Here is an 18,637-nt window from a genome sequence, read left to right on the forward strand (position 1 = left end):
AGTAGCCGCCCTACTTGCTGGTAGCAAGGTAATTAGCATATTTTAACCTGCTCAGGACCGCTGTACGCAGGATTGCGTCTTTGCGGCGGTCCTGTTCTTCTGGGTGGACGCGCCGGTGCGTCCTCTCGCGAGACGCAAGATTTCGGGGAAAGCCGGCCCACGCATGCGCATCGCGGGCCGGCAAAATTCAAAAGACAAGTTCGTCATCAACCTGCCAGCCAATGATCGTGGCTGGCAGGTTGCTGATTTTCAAAAAAACGAATCAGCAGCCAGATAACCCATCATATTAGTAAATATGATGTGGTTATATGGCTGCTGTGCTCCTCTGCTCCTTCATTTGGTCAGTTGGTTCCAGCAGAGGAGCACAGGAGCACACATCACTGTGAGTACCCACCAACACCACACTTAGCCCCCAGATCACCTCCCAGCACCCCAATTAACCCTTTGATCACCCCTTCTTGCCCCTGTCAATCACTAGTGAAAAGGAAAAAAGTGATCAGTGCAAACTGATCAGGCCTGATCGGTTGCCCACACGTGCGTTCGCCCACGCCCGCCCCACCGCAGTGACAAAATTTTTTATTTTTTTTGATCACTGCACATTCACTTTACACGCACTGCGGCGATAAAAAAATCAGTTTTGATATTTTTTATCAACCGCTGCGGCCTCCGGTACTTCGCTAGCCTCCCATTTGTAAGACAGGCTTACTTTTTTTTTTGGGTAGTCTCAGGAAATACCCATAAATTTAGTTGCCCAAATGTCAAACAGGGGGTATTCTTCTGAAGAGGCATACAGGCTTCTGACCCAGTCGGATAAGGAATGGGAACCCTCATCTGACGAATCTAGCGGGTCAGAATACGAACCTGTAGAAAGCAGTGGCTCTCTGACCCAAAGTTCGGACGAGGAGGCTGAGGTCCCTGATAGCACCAGGCGTACCCGGCCCCGTGTCGCTAGACTACAGGTTGCGCAGGATCCGCTTCAAGAGCAGCAGAGTGGGGCTGGTGCTGTCGGATTACGTGGTGAGGCATACACCAGCAGCGCAGCCCTTCCTGGACCTAGTACCAGCACTGCCGTACAACATCGTGAAGTGGCGAGCACCAGAAGGGCAGTTGAAGCTGGTACGGTGGCACGAGCAGTAGTGACCCCGTCGCAGCCACCGCAAAGACGTGCCCGTAGAGCCCCTAGAATCCCTGAGGTGCTGGCAAACCCTGATTGGCAGTCCCCAACTTCAGCCGCACCTGTAGTTCCCCCTTTCACCGCCCAGTCTGGAGTTCGGGTTGAGACAGCTCAGATCGGTTCGGCCCTGGGATTTTTTGAGCTGTTCTTGACTGCGGAGCTCTTGGACTTAGTCGTGGCCGAAACAAATCGGTATGCCACACAATTTATATCCGCCAACCCGGGAAGCTCTTATGACCAGTCCAGGTTTCCGAAATTAAAACTTTTCTGGGCCTTCTCCTCAACATGGGTCTAACTAAAAAGCATGAATTGCGGTCATATTGATCCACGAACCCAATTCATCACATGCCCATGTTCTCTGCTGCTATGTCCAGGACACGATTTGAGACCATCCTGCGTTTCCTGCACTTTAGTGATAACAGCACCTCCAGTCCCAGAGGCCACCCAGCTTTTGACCGGCTCCACAAAATTCGGCCCCTCATAGACCATTTCAACCTGAAATTTGCAGATTTGTATACCCCTGAGCAAAACATCTGCGTAGACGAGTCCCTGATACATTTTACCGGGCGCCTTGGCTTCAAACAATACATCCCAAGCAAGCACGCCCGGTATGGGGTCAAATTGTATAAGCTCTGTGAAAGGGCCACAGGCTATACCCACAAATTTCGGATCTATGAGGGAAAAGATCAGACCCTGGAGTCGGTCGGTTGCCCTGACTACCTGGGGAGCAGTGGGAAGAGTCTGGGACTTGGTGTCACCCTTATTCGGCAAGGGGTACCATCTTTATGTGGACAATTTTTACACAAGTGTGGCCCTCTTTAGGCATTTGTTTCTAGAACGGATTGGCGCCTGTGGCACCGCGCGAACTAGTCGCGCGGGCTTCCCCCAACGGCTCGTTACCACCCGTCTTGCAAGGGGGCAGAGGGCTGCATTGTGTAACGAAGAACTGCTCGCGGTGAAATGGAGAGACAAGCGTGACGTTTACATGCTCTCCTCCATTCACGCAGACACGACAATCCAAATTGAGCGAGCAACCCGTGTCATTGAAAAGCCCCTCTCAGTCCACGACTATAACCTTCACATGGGAGGGGTAGACTTCAATGACCAGATGTTGTCTCCGTATTTAGTTTCCCGCAGAACCAGACGCTGGTATAAGAAGGTGTCTTTATATTTAATTCAATTGGCTCTGTATAATAGTTTTGTTCTCTACAGTAAGGCTGGGAGAACAGGATCCTTCCTCAAATTTCAGGAAGAGATCATCGCGAACCTCCTGTACCCAGGAGGTTCCGTGGCCCCATCCACCAGTGTAGTTAGCCGTCTACACGAGCGACATTTCCCCAGTGTCGTTCCTGGTACCTCAAACCGACCGCCACCCCGAAAAAAATGTTGTGTCTGTAGCAGGAGTGTAATAAGGCGTGACACCCGCTATTTGTCCTGACTGTCCTGACCACCCTGCCCTATGCTTTGGAGAGTGTTTCCGGAAGTACCACACACAGGTACACTTAACATAGGGATCACATCTCACCAGTAAGCAAAAAGGTTAATGTTTAGTTCAAAAAGTTAAAGTTTATATGTTCTGTTCCAAAGTTAATAAAATGATTGCGTTGCGGCCTGGTTTTTTCTTTTTTTTTTTTTTTTTACCTTCCAGGTGGACCAACCGATCGACTAGCTGCAGCACTGATGTGCATTCTGACAGAAGCATTGCGCTGCTGTCAGATTACACGCAAGTCGGTGAATGCGGCGCTGCAAGACGAGATTTCTCCTCTGCAGTAACAGATACGTTTGCCAAGGCATACGAGCTGAGGAGGAGGCGGTGTTCCTATGCTTTGGCAAACACTTTGTATATTAAAAAAAAAAAAATCCCGGCAATGATTTATTCATCCACATCGATTGATGTGAATGGAGAAATCTGGTTTGCCAGGGCATACGAGCTAAGTGGGTATGGATGTTGGGCGGAGCTCCTATGTCCTGGCAGACGCCTTTCCCCTCCTTTTTTTTTTTTGGCAGAGATTTTTTCATCCACATTGATCGATGCGAATGAAGAAATCTGTGCCGTTCATTTTTTCTTTTAGCCCAGAGGCTGAACGGAAAGAAAAATCTCATTACCCGGATTTCACCGGTCATTTTTTACAGATTTCGATTGCAAACTACTTCTCACACATATGGGCCCCTAAATTGCCAGGGCAGTATAACTACGCCACAAGTGACCCCATTTTGGAAAGAAGACACCCCAAGGTATGCCGTGAGGGGTATGGCGAGTTCCTAGAATTTTTTTTTTTTGTCACAAGTTAGTGGAATATGAGACTTTGTAAGGAAAAAAAAAAATCATCATTTTCTGCTAACTTGTGACAAAAAATAAAAAATTCTAGGAACTCGCCATGCCCCTCACGGAATACCTTGGGGTGTCTTCTTTCCAAAATGGGGTCACTTGTGGCGTAGTTATGCTGCCGTGGCAATTTAGGGGCCCAAATGTGTGAGAAGTACTTTGCAATCAAAATGTGTAAAAAATGGCCTGCGAAATCCGAAAGGTGCTCTTTGGAATATGTGCCCCTTTGCCCACCTTGGCTGCAAAAAAGTGTCACACATCTGGTATCGCCGTACTCAGGAGAAGTTGGGGAATGTGTTTTGGGGTGTTATTTTACATATACCAATGCTGGGTGAGAAAAATATCTTGGTCAAATGCCAACTTTGTATAAAAAAATTGGAAAAGTTGTCTTTTGCCAAGATATTTCTCTCACCCAGCATGGTTATATGTAAAATGACACACCAAAACACATTCCCCAACTTCTCCTGAATACGGCGATACCACATGTGTGACACTTTATTGCAGCCTAGGTGGGCAAAGGGACCCACATTCCAAAGAGCACCTTTCGGATTTCGCAGGCCATTTTTTATACATTTTGATTGCAAAGTACTTCTCACACATTTGGGCCCCTAAATTGCCAGGGCAGTATAACTATACCACAAGTGACCCCATTTTGGAAAGAAGACACCCCAAGGTATTCCGTGAGGGGCATGGCGAGTTCCTAGAATTTTTTATTTTTTGTCGCAAGTTAGTGGAATATGAGACTTTGTAAGGAAAAAAAAATAAAAAAAATCATCATTTTCCGCTAACTTGTGACAAAAAATAAAAAGTTCTATGAACTCACTATGCCCATCAGCGAATACCTTAGGGTGCCTACTTTCCGAAATGGGGTCATTTGTGGGGTTTTTCTACTGTTTGGGCATTGTAGAACCTCAGGAAACATGACAGGTGCTCAGAAAGTCAGAGCTGCTTCAAAAAGCGGAAATTCACATTTTTGTACCATAGTGTGTAAACGCTATAACTTTTACCCAAACCATTTTTTTTTGCCCAAACATTTTTTTATCAAAGACACTTTGCTGACATTTTTACTTTTCACTTTCAGCTGTAAAATTTTGCAAAAAAAACGACATCCAAATATAAATTTTTCGCTAAATTTATTGTTCTATAAATTTAGCGAAAAATTTATATATGGATGTTGTTTTTTTTGCAAAATTTTACAGCTGAAAGTGAAAAGTAAAAATGTCAGCAGCAATGAAATACCACCAAATGAAAGCTCTATTAGTGAGAAGAAAAGGAGGTAAAATTCATTTGGGTGGTAAGTTGCATGACCGAGCGATAAACGGTGAAAGTAGTGTAGTGCAGAAGTGTAAAAAGTGGCCTGGTCATTAAGGGGGTTTTAGCTAGCGGGGTTGAAGTGGTTAAAAGGACGTTTTTAAGACAATCTACTGAACCGAAATGATTAATTTGATTATGTAGGCATAAATTGCAGTATAGTGAGTATAAGAAAACAAAAAAAAAGGTTTAGTGGGGTGACAGAAGCCCTTTAAGACACCACTCATATAGGGTGTCACAGCACATTGCTCAGTGCACGCGCAGTGCCCCAACTTGGGAGTAAGAGGACCGACCAAGCTGCTTTTTCCATCTCCCGATTCCTAAAATCAATTCAGTTTGGTGTATCAGAGTTTGGTCTGTCACTGTGAAGGCAGTCGAAAGTACCCGGCCTAAAAATGTTTTCACAAAAGGCAATCCCACCCTGATATGGGACATAACAGGGAATAAACTGATGAGAATAGTACTACATAGCACTCATATCGGGTGTGACAGTAAATTGCACGGCGCAGATGCAGTGACCGTGGCGTGAATTCAAACGAAGGGAAGGGAGCCAGCAATTTTTTTACCATCTCCCAGTTCGAAAAATCTATTTAATAAATGGACCCCAGATTGGGGACGTAACAGGGATTAAACTGATGAGAAGAGAGAATTACAGGAAATGCCACTCATATCGGGTGGGACAGTAAATTGCACGGCGCAGACGCAGTGACCGTGGCGTGGATTCAAACAAAGGGGAGGGAGCCAGCGTTTTTTTAACCATCTCCACGTTCGAAAAATCCTCTTAATAAATGGACCCCAGATTGGGGACGTAACAGGGATTAAACTGATGAGAAGAGAGAACTATAGAAAATAGCACTCATATCGGGTGGGACAGTAAATTGCATGGCACAGACGCAGTGACCATGGATTTAAACAAAGGGGAGGGAGCCAGCGTTTTTTTAACCATCGAACCCTGTTCGAAAAATCTATTCAATTCACCTTTCGGGGACCCTTGGTGTTGTACGTGGCTGGATGGAGGAATAAACCTTCAATGACATCAACGGGACACGGCTAGCTTGGTATCCAACCTTGTGCAAATGGGAAGTTTGCGGTTGGGCAAATGGACTGTTTGCGGTGCATTAAAAGGGGAGTTTGGTCTGTCAATGTCTGAAGTGGGCGTAACCCTTACACTACCTGATTGATACAACATCATACCTGATCGTATACACACACTGGATGTTTTAAACCACGTTGTTCATTTGGATTGTTAGGTAGTTAGGTGATTTATGCCCTTTATGGATTAAAATCCAACTCTGCGTCAACTATGTAATTTTCCATGGGAGTTTTGCCATGGATCCCCCTCCGGCATGCCACAGTCCAGGTGTTAGTCCCCTTGAAACAACTTTTCGATCACTATTGTGGCCAGAAAGAGTCCCTGTGGGTTTTAAAATTCACCCGCCTATAGAAGTCAATGACGGTTCGCATGTTCGCGAACATTTGTAGAAATTCGCGTTCGTGAAAGGAAAATTTTATGTTCGCTACATCTCTACTAATACGCAGTGTCTCCTGTTCTCCAAAACCAAAATGTTAATTTGGTACATTACCAAAATGATTAATGCTTTGTATGTATTTCCAAACACTTTCTATAGGTGGTGCAATTTAGTTAATTATGCCCTGACTCGACTCAATGAACTTTGAAGGAGGAACAATCCAGATAGTATCAGCTAGTTCAACTTAGCTCTGCCTGTAAGAGAGGTAGATTCTTATGCGTTAGAAGGCAAATATAGAGACTTTGTCCAGGAAAAACATTCCTGTGAAGGGAAGAATCTCTGAGAGAACAGATATCCAAAGACTATCAATAATCACAAGACCGTGCGTGCGTAAAAGCAAGGAATTTGCTAGTTTATAGCTATAGACTACTGTTTGTGGAAGGATTAACAGGTTACAGCACTTTTCACCCTTCAACCAGCTTGGAAAGATTGCAAATTGTTTCGACAGAGTTCAAGGACTACTACTTCTATCATCATTGTTGCCATTTGCCTATATACAGTAATTGGGGGAGAAATACACTGTGACGTATACTTTGGAACTGTTCCTTGTTATTAGTGGATGTACCATTACTCCCATTTTCACTTCTGTAAAGAGATACATAGTTGCTAACAGTTTTAAGCAAATCAAAGCTACCGAAGTGGAATTTGATCCGATGTTTCGGAAAAATTTGATTTGCAATGAAACCAAATTTCCTTGCGTTTTGTGGTAATGAAATTTTTTTTTTCCCCTAAAGTAGCAGCTACACTAATTACAAAATGAAAGTAAGAAGCCTGGGAATGCAAAATCACCCATAATGCAGTGCAGGCAGCCAATCAGCAGCTAGCCAGCCCCTGTTATGTCACAGCCCTTTAAAAACCTCATCCCATGCGGTCACCATTTCAATGGAGATGTGTGGGGGCTCATTTTTAGCGGGACGATCTGTCATTTTTGAAAATACCATTTGGGTTGTGTGATTTGATCATTTTTTATTCAATTTTCTTGGGAGATAAAGTGATGAAAAAAATCTCTAAATGACATTTTTTTTCTTTTTTCTTTTCAATGGCATTTTTTTAATTTTTTCTGTTACGCCATTCACCATATGGGCAACTTTAAAAAAATATTTTAATAGTATGGGCAATAGTATTTAATACAAATGGGGGTGGTTTTAATTTGTATGTTTTTTTTTATATTTCGAAAACTTTTTTTATATTTTCTTTACTTTTTGTTAAGTCCCCCAAGTGGACCACAACTTACAATTATCAGATGTAAATTGTTCCATTATTCTGTATAGAAGTCACTTTATCACAGTTCAGTGCTGCCATCTAGTGGCTTAAACTGGGATATGCTAACAATGAGCCTGGAAGCCTAGTAAGGGATGCAACTCATTTTTAGAACAAGGTGCTTTCCCTGATCTCCTCTGGGGGATAGCGCGCTTGAAGAGGAATCCTGCACATTTGGTTTTTAACACTCTAAGATGCTGTGAGTAATGGGAACTCATTGCTGTAGGGGGAGGGGGCATGTGGCATATTCTGGGGCCATGAGGGTTAAGAACTGTGTGAGGAACTTTACGGGGTGTAAATCTGTGAGGGAGCGCCAGAATAGACAGAATGTAACTGTTAGTACATCATTACAAGATTTGGGACCCCACTTTTGATTTTGCCCGGCCCTAGGAGGCATCAGAGTGATGATTGACACTATGATTTGTGTGAACAACTGTTGTTGCCACTGCTATGCTCCGCTTCTGCTGGGCTTGCGACATGTTCATAAATGCAGAATAATTGTAGGTAGATAATTACATCCAGGATACAGAATGGTACTGTGCAGTATACATACAGGTGAAACTCGAAAAATTAGAATATTGTGCAAAGTTCATTTATTTCAGTAATGCAACTTAAAAGGTGAAACTAACATATGAGTTAGACTCATTACATGCAAAGAGATATCTCAAGCCTTTATTTGTTGAACAATTATGGCTTATAGCTCTCAAACCCCAAAGTCACAATTTTGAGGTACCCTTTGCTCAGGGGGTATAGATTAATCAGCTGACTAGAGTGTGACATTTTGAGCCTAGAATATTGAACCTTTTCACAAAGTTATAATTTTAAAGGGACACTGACAGGCCCAATAAGCATAATTAGCTATATAGATGCATGCACAGATCTTCTAATGTGTATTAACCCCTTAAGGACTTAGGGCTCATCGGTACGTCCCAAGTTTAAATTTACATTGCGGCGCAGCGGGGGTTAATTGTGACAGGATGCCCGCTGAAATCATTCAGCGGGCATCCTGACACAGCGCCGGGGGGGGGGGGGGGGGTTGTCCTGTGTCCTTAAGGGGGTTAACCAGCTCAGCCCCGCTAGCTTAAACCCCCTTAATGACCAGACCACTTTTTACAATTCTGCACTACACTACTTTCACCGTTTATTGCTCGGTCATACAACTTACGACCCAAATAAATTTTACCTCCTTTTCTTCTCACTAATATAGCTTTCATTTGGTGGTATTTCATTGCTGCTGACATTTTTACTTTTTTTGATATTAATCGAAATTTACCTAAATTTTTGCAAAAAAACATCATTTTTCACTTTCGGTTGGAAATTTTTTCAATTAAAACTACATTTCTATATACATTTTTCTCTAAATTTATTGTTCTACATGCCTTTGATATAAAAAAAAAATTCAATAAGTGTATATTTATTGGTTTGGGTAAAAGTTATAGCGTTTACAAACTATGGTGCAAAAATTTGAATTTCCGCATTTTGAAGCAGCTCTGACTTTCTGAGCACCTGTCATGTTTCCTGAGGTTCTAAAATGCCCAGACAGTAGAAACACCCCACAATTACCCCATTTCGGAAAGTAGACACCCTAAGTTTTTCGCTGATGGGCATAGTAAGTTCATGTAAGTTTTTATTTTTTGTCACAAGTTAGCGGAATATTATTCTTTTTTTTTTTTTTACAAAGTCTCATATTCAACTAACCTGTGACAAAATTAAATTTTACATGAACTAACCATACCCCTCACGGAATACCTTGGGGTGTCTTCTTTCCAAAATGGGTCACATGTGGGGTATTTATACTGCCCTGGCATTTTAGGGGCCCTAAAGCGTGAGAAGTAGTTTGGAATCCAAATTCGTAAAAATGCCCTGTGAAATCCTGAAAGTACCCATTGGAAATTGGGCCCCTTTGCGCATCTTGGCTGCAACAAAGTGTCCCACATGTTGTATTGCCGTACTCAGAAGAAGTAGGGCAATGTGTTTCGGGGTGTATTTTTACATATGCCCATGCTGGGTGAGAGAAATATAAACTTTTCTCATTTTATTTATACAAAGTTGTAATTAGAAAGATATTTCTCTCACCCAGCATGGGTATATGTAAAAAGACACCCCAAAACAAATTGCTGTACTTCTTCTGTATGGCGATACCACATGTGTGACACTTTTTTTGCAGCCAAGATGCTCAAAGGGGCCCAATTTCCATTTAGGAGGGCATTTTTAGACATTTGGATTCCAGACTTCTTCTCACGCTTTAGGGCCCCTAAAATGCCAGGGCAGTATAAATACCCCACATGTGACCCCATTTTGGAAAGAAGACACCCAAGGTATTCCGTAAGGGGCATGGAGAGTTCATAGAAGTTTTTTTTTTTGCACAAGTTAGTGGAAATTGATTTAGGAGCCCTAAAGCGTGAGAAGAAGTCTGGAATATAAGTGTCTAAAAATGTTTACGCATTTGGATTCCATGAGGAGTATGGTGAGTTCATGTGAGATTTTATTTTTTGTCACAAGTTAGTGGAATATGAGACTTTGTAAGAAAAAAACAAAAAAAAAAGATTTCCGCTAACTCGCCATGCCCCTCAAAAGTGATCTTTTTATAGCGCCGCAGCGATTTAACGGTGTTATTGCAGTGAACAGAAAAAAATAATATTCTGTCACTGCGGTGGGGCGGACTGAACGCAAGTGTGCGCACAAGATCAGGCCTGATCGGGCGTACACTGCGTTTTTTGTAGAGCCTATAGAACATGTCCTATTCTTGTCCGCAATTAGAAGACATATATATATATATGTAGATAATTATGCTTATTGGGCCTGTCAGTGTCCCTTTAAGCTGCATTAATGCAATTCCTTTTAAATTGCATTACTGAAATAAATGGACTTTTGCGCAATATTCCAATTATTTTAGTTTCACCTGTATGTACAGTATACAATAATTGCATATAATGAGTAATTATACCCAGCATGCAGGACAAGAGAAGTTGTACTGTGCAGTGCCCATATATACAGAATAAAACAGAACACTGAGAATTACACCAAGCATACAGGACGAGAAGTGGTACTGTGCAATGTCTATGTATATGCACAACAAGAGGAGATACTGCAAATTACACACAGCATACAGGACAAGAGAAGGGGTACTGTGAAGTGTCCACAGAATAGGGGTACATGATAAGCAGTTATGCCCAGCATATAGGAAAAGAGAAGTGGTAGTGTGCAGCACCCATCCAGTCACTGCCGGCCATAGTAGTGAGGACTGACACTGAGTTGTGTAAACAACTGTTGTTGCCATTCCTATACGTTGCCCTGTTTCTCCTGGGCTTGCGGCATATTCATATAAGCAGAATTGCAGATAGAGAATTACATCCATTAATGTATATACATATTAAAAGGAGATACTGGGAATTACACTAAGCATACAGGACAAGACGAGTGGTACTGTACAGTGTCCTCCTATGTACAGAATAAGAGTAGATACTAAGCTGTTATGCGTAGCTTACTGGACAATAGAAGTGGTAATGTGCAGCACTTATATATAGAGAATAAGGGCAGATCATACTGATAATTACACCCAGTATGCAGAACAGGAGAAATTATACTGTGCAGTATATTTGTATAAGCAGATACTCGAAATTGCACCAATTATACAGGACAAGATAAGTGGTACTATGCCCTACTTTCTGCATCTAAGGGTACTTTCACACTAGCGTTGTTAGAATCCGGCAGGCAGTTCTGGCACCGGAACTGCCTGCCAGATTCGGCAAGCCGTATACAATCAAATAGCTTTTTTCCCCGGATCCGTTAGACGGATCCTGTGATATACTGGATCCGTCTCATTTGGTATCATCTGGAATAACGGATCCAGTATTTAAATTTTTTCAAAGATCAAAAGCAAAACTAGATCCTCCGATATGCTGGCGCATGCGCAGACCAGAAAACTGGATCTGGCAATGCGGCAATTTCCAGAACACTTGGAAATTAATGGCAAGTGTGGTATGGTTCCGGGATTTTGGCCGGAAAAAAATACTGCAGCAAACTGCGGTATTTTGTCTGGTCAAATACCGTACAAGTGACGGAACGGAAGACATCCTGATGCATACTTAACGGATTGGTTTCCATTCAGAATGCATTAGGACAAAACTGATTCGTTTTTTTCCGGTATTGAGACCTTTTACCGTATTTCAATAACGAGAAAGAATAACTCTAGTATGAAAGTACCCTATGGTGTTTTAAGTGTACAGTTTAGACTACGCTTGTATATCTCTCTGTATTTTGGCATTGCTGGAAGCTACAGTATTGCTGTCTGGCCCCATTAACTATAATTGGGACCGGCGGAGATCTGGCTACAACCTGGCAAATACCATATGCAGAGAATTGGACGAACGAAAACTGATCCGCGTAAAAGCATAGATGGTGTTTTTTTCTGCTGGGCACTACAGATGGCAGACACAAACACTTTTTGTAGATTATCAGTAAATGTATTAATGGTTGGCAAACCAGGTCTCACTGCTAAGATGCCAATAAATGAGCAGTAATCTGTTAGGGAACAAGACAAGTGGTTAATCCCCTGCAGAGCCACCACAGGGGAAATTTTTCATTGCACAGTTGTCATTAAATGATCATGAAATATAAAAGACAATGGGTTGAAATTGAGGCCATTTTACGCTGGTCTTAATATCCCCTGTTCTTCCAGAGGATGTGTCTAATGTACAGTTGCAAGAAAAAGTATGTGAACCCTTTGGAATGATCTGGATTTCTGCACAAATTGGTCATAAAATGTGATCTGATCTTCATCTAAGTCACAACAATAAACAATCACAGTCTGCTTAAACTAATAACACACATAGAATTAAATGTTACCATGTTTTTATTTAACACACCATGTAAACATTCACAGTGCAGGTGGAAAAAGTATGTGAACCCTTGGATTTAATAACTGGTTTAACGTCCTTTGGCAGCAATAACTTCAACCAAACGTTTCCTGTAGTTGCAGATCAGACGTGCACAACGGTCAGAAGTAATTCTTGACCATTCCTTTTTACAGAACAGTTTCAGTTCAGCAATATTCTTGGGATGTCTGGTGTGACTCGCTTTCTTGAGGTCATGCCACAGCATCTCAATCGGGTTGAGGTCAGGACTCTGACTGGGCCACTCCAGAAGGCGTATTTTCTTCTGTTTAAGCCATTCTGTTGTTGATTTACTTCTATGCTTTGGGTCATTGTCCTGTTGCAACACCCATCTTCTGTTGAGCTTCAGCTGATGGACAGATGGCCTTGAGTTCTCCTGCAAAATGTCTTGATAAACCTGGGAATTCATTTTTCCTTCGATGATAGAAATCCGTCCAGGCCCTGACGCAGCAAAGCAGCCCCAACCCATGATGACCCCACCACCATACTTCACAGTTGGGATGAGGTTTTGATGTTGGTGTGCTGCGCGTCTTTTTCTCCACACATAGTGTTGTGTGTTTCTTCCAAACAACTCAACTTTGGTTTCATCTGTCCACAGAATATTTTGCCAGTACTGCTGTGGAACATCCAGGTGATCTTGTGCAAACTGTAAATGTGCAGCAATGTTTTTTTTGGACAGCAGTGGCTTCCTCTGTGGCATCCTCCCATGAAATCTATTTTTGTGTAGTGTTTTACATATCGTAGATTCACTAACAGAGATGTTAGCATATGCCAGAGACTTTTGTAAGTCTTTAGCTGACACTCTAGGATTCTTTTTCACCTCATTGAGCAGTCTGCGCTGTGCTCTTGCAGTCATCTTTAGAGGACAGCCACTCCTAGGGAGAGTAGCAGCAGTGCTGAACTTTCTCCTTGATGAACAGCAAGGCTTTTGGAGATACTTTTATAACCCTTTCCAGATTTATGCAAGTCAACAATTCTTAATCATAGGTCTTCTGAGAGCTCTTTTGTGCGAGGCATCATTCACATCAGACAATGCTTCTTGTGAAAAGCAAACCAAGAACTGGTGTGTGTTTTTTATAGGGCATGGCAGCTGTAACCAACACCTCCAATCTCATCTTATCGATTGGACTCCAGTTGGCTGACACCTCATTCCAATTAGCTCTTGGAGATGTCAATAGTCTAGGGGTTCACATATTTTTTCACCTACACTGAGTGTTTACATGGTGTGTTCAATAAAAACATGGTAACATTTAATTCTTTGTGTGTTATTAATTTAATCAGACTGTGATTGTCTATTGTTGTGACTTAGATGAAGATCAGATCACATTTTATGACCAATTTGTGCAGAAATTCATATCATTCCAAAGGGTTCACATACTTTTTCTTGCAACTGTATGACAAGGCGCAGACCTCATTATTAATTAGGCTCATCCACTGGCAGCTTGTGTGCCTACTGCCATAGATTTCTGTCTTTATTTATGCCAGAAAACTGGCATAAATGACGATAACTGTGCCTAGCTTACTCACCCCGACCCCTTTTCAGAAAGTGGTTAGGGCAGAGTAGAAACGCAACTTGCAAAAAGCTTTTGTTACAATATCATTTAAAAAGCTGCAAACATGGAATATGGGGAATGATAATGTTTTAATAAATACTTATATAATTTATATATGAATTTACTTATTTATTTTTCAATTTAGCATACCTGAGTCAGCTGTCCAAACCCATCTGGCCAAGAGTGTTCTTGATATTTGTCGTTAGGATATGTCATAGTAGGACTTCTATCACCATGACGAAATACCTGTGAAATAACACAATTATTAATAAGATATACAGTACAGACCAAAAGTTTGGACACCTTCTCATGCAAAGAGTTTTCTTTATTTTCATGACTATGAAAATTGTAGATTCACACTGAAGGCATCAAAACTATGAATTAATAGATGTGGAATTATATACATGTGAAACAAACTGAAAATATGTCATATTCTAGCTTCTTCAAAGTAGCCACCTTTTGCTTTGATTACTGCTTTGCACACTCTGGGCATTCTCTTGAGGAGCTTCAAGAGGTAGTCACCTGAAATGGTCTTCCAACAGTCTTGAAGGAGTTCCCAGAGATTCTTAGGACTTGTTTGCCCTTTTGCCTTCACTCTGCGGTCCAGCTCACCCCAAACCATCTCGATTGGGTTCAGGTCCGGTGACTGTGGAGGCCAGGTCATGTGGCGCAGCACCCCATCACTCTCCTTCATGGTCAAACAGCCCTTACACAGCCTGGAGGTGTGTTTGGGGTCATTGTCCTGTTGAAAAATAAAATGATGGTCCAACTAAACGCAAACTGGATGGAATAGCATGCCGCTGCATGATGCTGTGGTAGCCATGCTGGTTCAGTATGCCTTCAATTTTGAATAAATCCCCAACAGTGTCACCAGCAAAGCACCCCCACACCATCACACCTCCTCCTCTATGCTTCACAGTGGGAACCAGGCATGTAGAATCCATCCATTCACCTTTTCTGCGTCGCACAAAGACACGGTGGTTGGAACCAAAGATCTCAAATTTGGACTCATCAGACCAAAGCACAGATTTCCACTGGTCTAATGTCCATTCCTTGTTTTCTTTAGCCCAAACAAGTCTCTTCTGCTTGTTGTCTTAAAGTAATGATGGCCACTCGTTTTTCTTTACTTAGCTGCTTTTTTCTTGCCATAATACAAATTCTAACAGTCTATTCAGTAGGACTATCAGCTGTGTATCCACCTGACTTCTCCACAAGGCAACTGATGGTCCCAACCCCATTTATAAGGAAAAAAATAAATAAAATTATTAAACCTGACAGGGCACACCTGTGAAGTGAAAACCATTTCAGGTGACTACCTCTTTAAGCTCAACAAGACAATGCCAAAAGTGTGCAAAGCAGTAATCAAAGCAAAAGGTGGCTACTTTGACGAACCTAGACTATTACATATTTTCAGTTGTTTTACACTTTTTTGTTATGTATATAATTCCATTATATGTATATAATTAATAGTTTTGATGCTTTCAGTGTGAATCTACAATTTTCATAGTCATGAAAATAAAGAAAACTCTTTGAATGAGAAGGTGTGTCAAAACTTTTGGTTTGTACTGTAGATACGTGTGCAATGAAAATGTATTTACTTGAAATTTTAATTTCCTGTAGCCTTTAGGCAGTCACAAATTGTTTAAACCTCCCTAGGTGTAACTAGACAGAGACAGGTTAAAAAGCAGTAATAACCAATTAACCAATCAATCACTATACAGCTGAAAAGGAAGAGCCAGTGTATTTTTATAGAAAAATATTACATTTATTAAAGGGAGTGAAATTAAAAGAAATGCCATTCCTCCTTGTCATAATGTTGTCGATCCTAGATCTGTATTGTCCCTTGCATGACATAGCCTTTAGTTCACTAAGGCTACTTTCACACTAACGTTAAAGTTTTCCGGCATTGAGTTACGTCATAGGGGCTCAATACCGGAAAAAAACGCATCAGTTTTGTCCTAATGCATTCTGAATGGAAAGCAATCCGTTCAGTATGCAGCAGGAGGTCTTCCGTTCCGTCCCTTTTACGGTATTTGGCCAGAGAAAATACCGCAGCATGCTGCTGTATTTTCTACGGCTAAAATTCCAGAACACGCGCCGGATCTGGCATTCATTTCCATTGAAATATATTAATTCCAGATCCGGTACCAAGTGTTCAGGAAATTGGCGTCTCAGCAGATCCGGTTTTCCGGTCTGCGCAGACCTTTAAAAATTTTGGGGGAAAAAAACAGTTTTTCCGGATGATACTGGAGACACGGATACGGTATTTCAATGCATTTGTCAGACGGATCCCTATCTGGATCCAGAAACAAATGATATCTGTTTGCATACAGATTTCCTGATCCGGCAGGCAGTTCCGGCAACGGAACTGCCTGCCGGATTCTTCTAACGCTAGTGTCAAAGTACCCTAATATGCCTTGTATAGGAGATGACATCTATTGAAAATGATTAAGCTGTGAAAAGAATAATCCAATGTTTTAGGACTCAGTCACACGACCGTATGTCTTTCAGTGTTTTGCGGCCGTTTCTCCCGGATCTGTTTTTCCATTTTGTTTTTTTTCAGTAGTGTCTCCGGTTCCGTTCAGTTTTTACGTATGGCATGTACAGTAAACAGTAATTACATAGAACGAATTGGGCTGGGCATAACATTTTCAATAGATGGTTCAGCAAAAACGGAACGGATACGGAAGACATACGGAGTACATTCCGTATGTGTTCTTTTTTTGCTGACCGATTGACTCGAATAAAGCCACAGAACGTAATTTATGGGCAATAGGACATGTTTTATCTTTCAACGGAATGGAAAAATGGAAATACGGAAACGGAATGCATATAGAATACATTCCGTTTAAAAATGTTATGGGCCTTCAGGCAGCTAACATAGCGTTATCAACCTCAGTAGAAATCCTAGGTACGATGTTGGGCCTTATAAGATTATCGAGATTAAATTGGTCCAGTAGCTGTTCGGCTCAAACTCACACAATCTATGAACATACATCCTGTTTTTCATGTGCCTCTACTACAGCCTGCCGTGCCCAACCCTTTTCCGGTATGTGTCCCTCCTCCTCCAGATGCGGTAGATGGGCAAGAACAGTTTTGTTTGTAGACAAGCTCTTGTACTCTAGAATGTTCAGGAACCACCTACAATACCTCATTAAGTGACAGGGTTATGGTTCTGAAGAAAATTCTTGGGAACCGGTGAGTAATAGTAATGCTCCCCGACTGATCAAACAATTTCACCAAAGACATCCTGGGAGACCAAGTCATGTCTCGTCCAGAGGCCGCTGTTAAGGTGGGAGTAATGTCAGGAATCATCCTGCTATGTCTGTGTAGTTCAGACTGTCTTGCCCTTAAGTTTTCCCTCAGTCAAGATGGTGGATTGTGTCTCAACCTGGTGCCATCTTACTTCCTGTTCCAGATATAAACCTCTCAAGCCTGTTACTCATTGCTTGAGTATTGGCGTTTTAGCTCCTGCTTGTGCAGTCCTCTCGCCTGGAACTTTCTCTCTGGTTTGTTCCTCCTCCTTGCGGTTTACCCTGCTACTCCTGAACATCTGCCTTCATCTCCACTGCATACTGCCACGGTGGGTCAGGATCGCTGCCTTCATCTCCATTCCTGCTACCTCCTGTTCTAAACTCCGATGCCTCCTATGTTTGGGCCTAGTCCCTGCTATTGGATTCCACCAATATTCCACTAGTATCGTGACACCATCACAGTTATGCCTAGTATTTGCATGGCTGTGATTGGCCAGCGCACCATGTGACCCTGCATACAACACTTTTGCACCATTGACACACAAATACTTAATTGGGCTGTTTAGTCTGACGGGGACCTGTAGACATTTTTGGTTGATGCAATACTACTCATTTGCACCAGTGACACGGAAATACAATAATCTGTCTGTTAATTTTGTCAGTGACACAGCTATTTTTTGGGTGCAAAACACTCCAATTGCCTCAGTGGCACGGAAGTACAATAGTTAATCAGTCTATAAGTTGTGTCCATGACACAGCCATTTTTTGGGTTCAAAACACTTCAACTGCCCCTGTGACAGAGGAATACAATAGTTAATCTGTCTGTTAATTGTGCAGGGACATAACCCCTTTTTTTTTTTTAAGGGAGATGCCTGTACACCTAATCTGCATCTGTGACACACAAAGACGAGAGTTAATCTATCTATTATTTCTGCCGGTGAACTATAGCAATTTTTTGAGGTGCACAACACTTCATTTGCACTCGTGAAATACAATTTTTCTTCTGTCAGCCAATTTGGTGGGTAGCTGTAAAAAAATGAGGAGAGCTTCAAATAAGGGATGTGGATGTTGTGCTGGTGGTGTTAGAAGTGTTGGAGCTCTTGCTGCAGTGAGAGGACAATGTTGATCTGTGCCAACTACATTCCCAAATGAAAAAAGTTCCTCTTGTGCAGACAGGCGACAGGACGTTCTGTGCCATTGTGCTCTAAGAATGGTGAGGCTAGAACAAGTAGAGGTGATAGTAGATTGGATGGCTGACAGTTCCTTCATATGAGCGATGAAAGAGAGTTGCAGAGCAGCACAAACAGATCCCTTGACCCATCCAGAATGCACCAG

The 18,637-nt window shown here is 42.1% G+C and overlaps 1 protein-coding gene across 1 annotated transcript in view; it reads right to left on the reverse strand.

The window, feature by feature from the left end:
• Positions 1–18,637, reverse strand: part of ACP3 (acid phosphatase 3) — a 142,578-nt gene that overhangs the window by 100,211 nt on the left and 23,730 nt on the right. Inside the window, exon 2 of the mRNA XM_044294099.1 lies at positions 14,199–14,294. Within this exon, the coding sequence (XP_044150034.1) occupies positions 14,199–14,294 (96 nt within the window). The remainder of the gene's footprint in view (positions 1–14,198; positions 14,295–18,637) is intronic.

Source organism: Bufo gargarizans, chromosome 5 (genome assembly GCF_014858855.1).
Source record: "Bufo gargarizans isolate SCDJY-AF-19 chromosome 5, ASM1485885v1, whole genome shotgun sequence".
Classification (NCBI taxonomy): domain Eukaryota; kingdom Metazoa; phylum Chordata; class Amphibia; order Anura; family Bufonidae; genus Bufo; species Bufo gargarizans.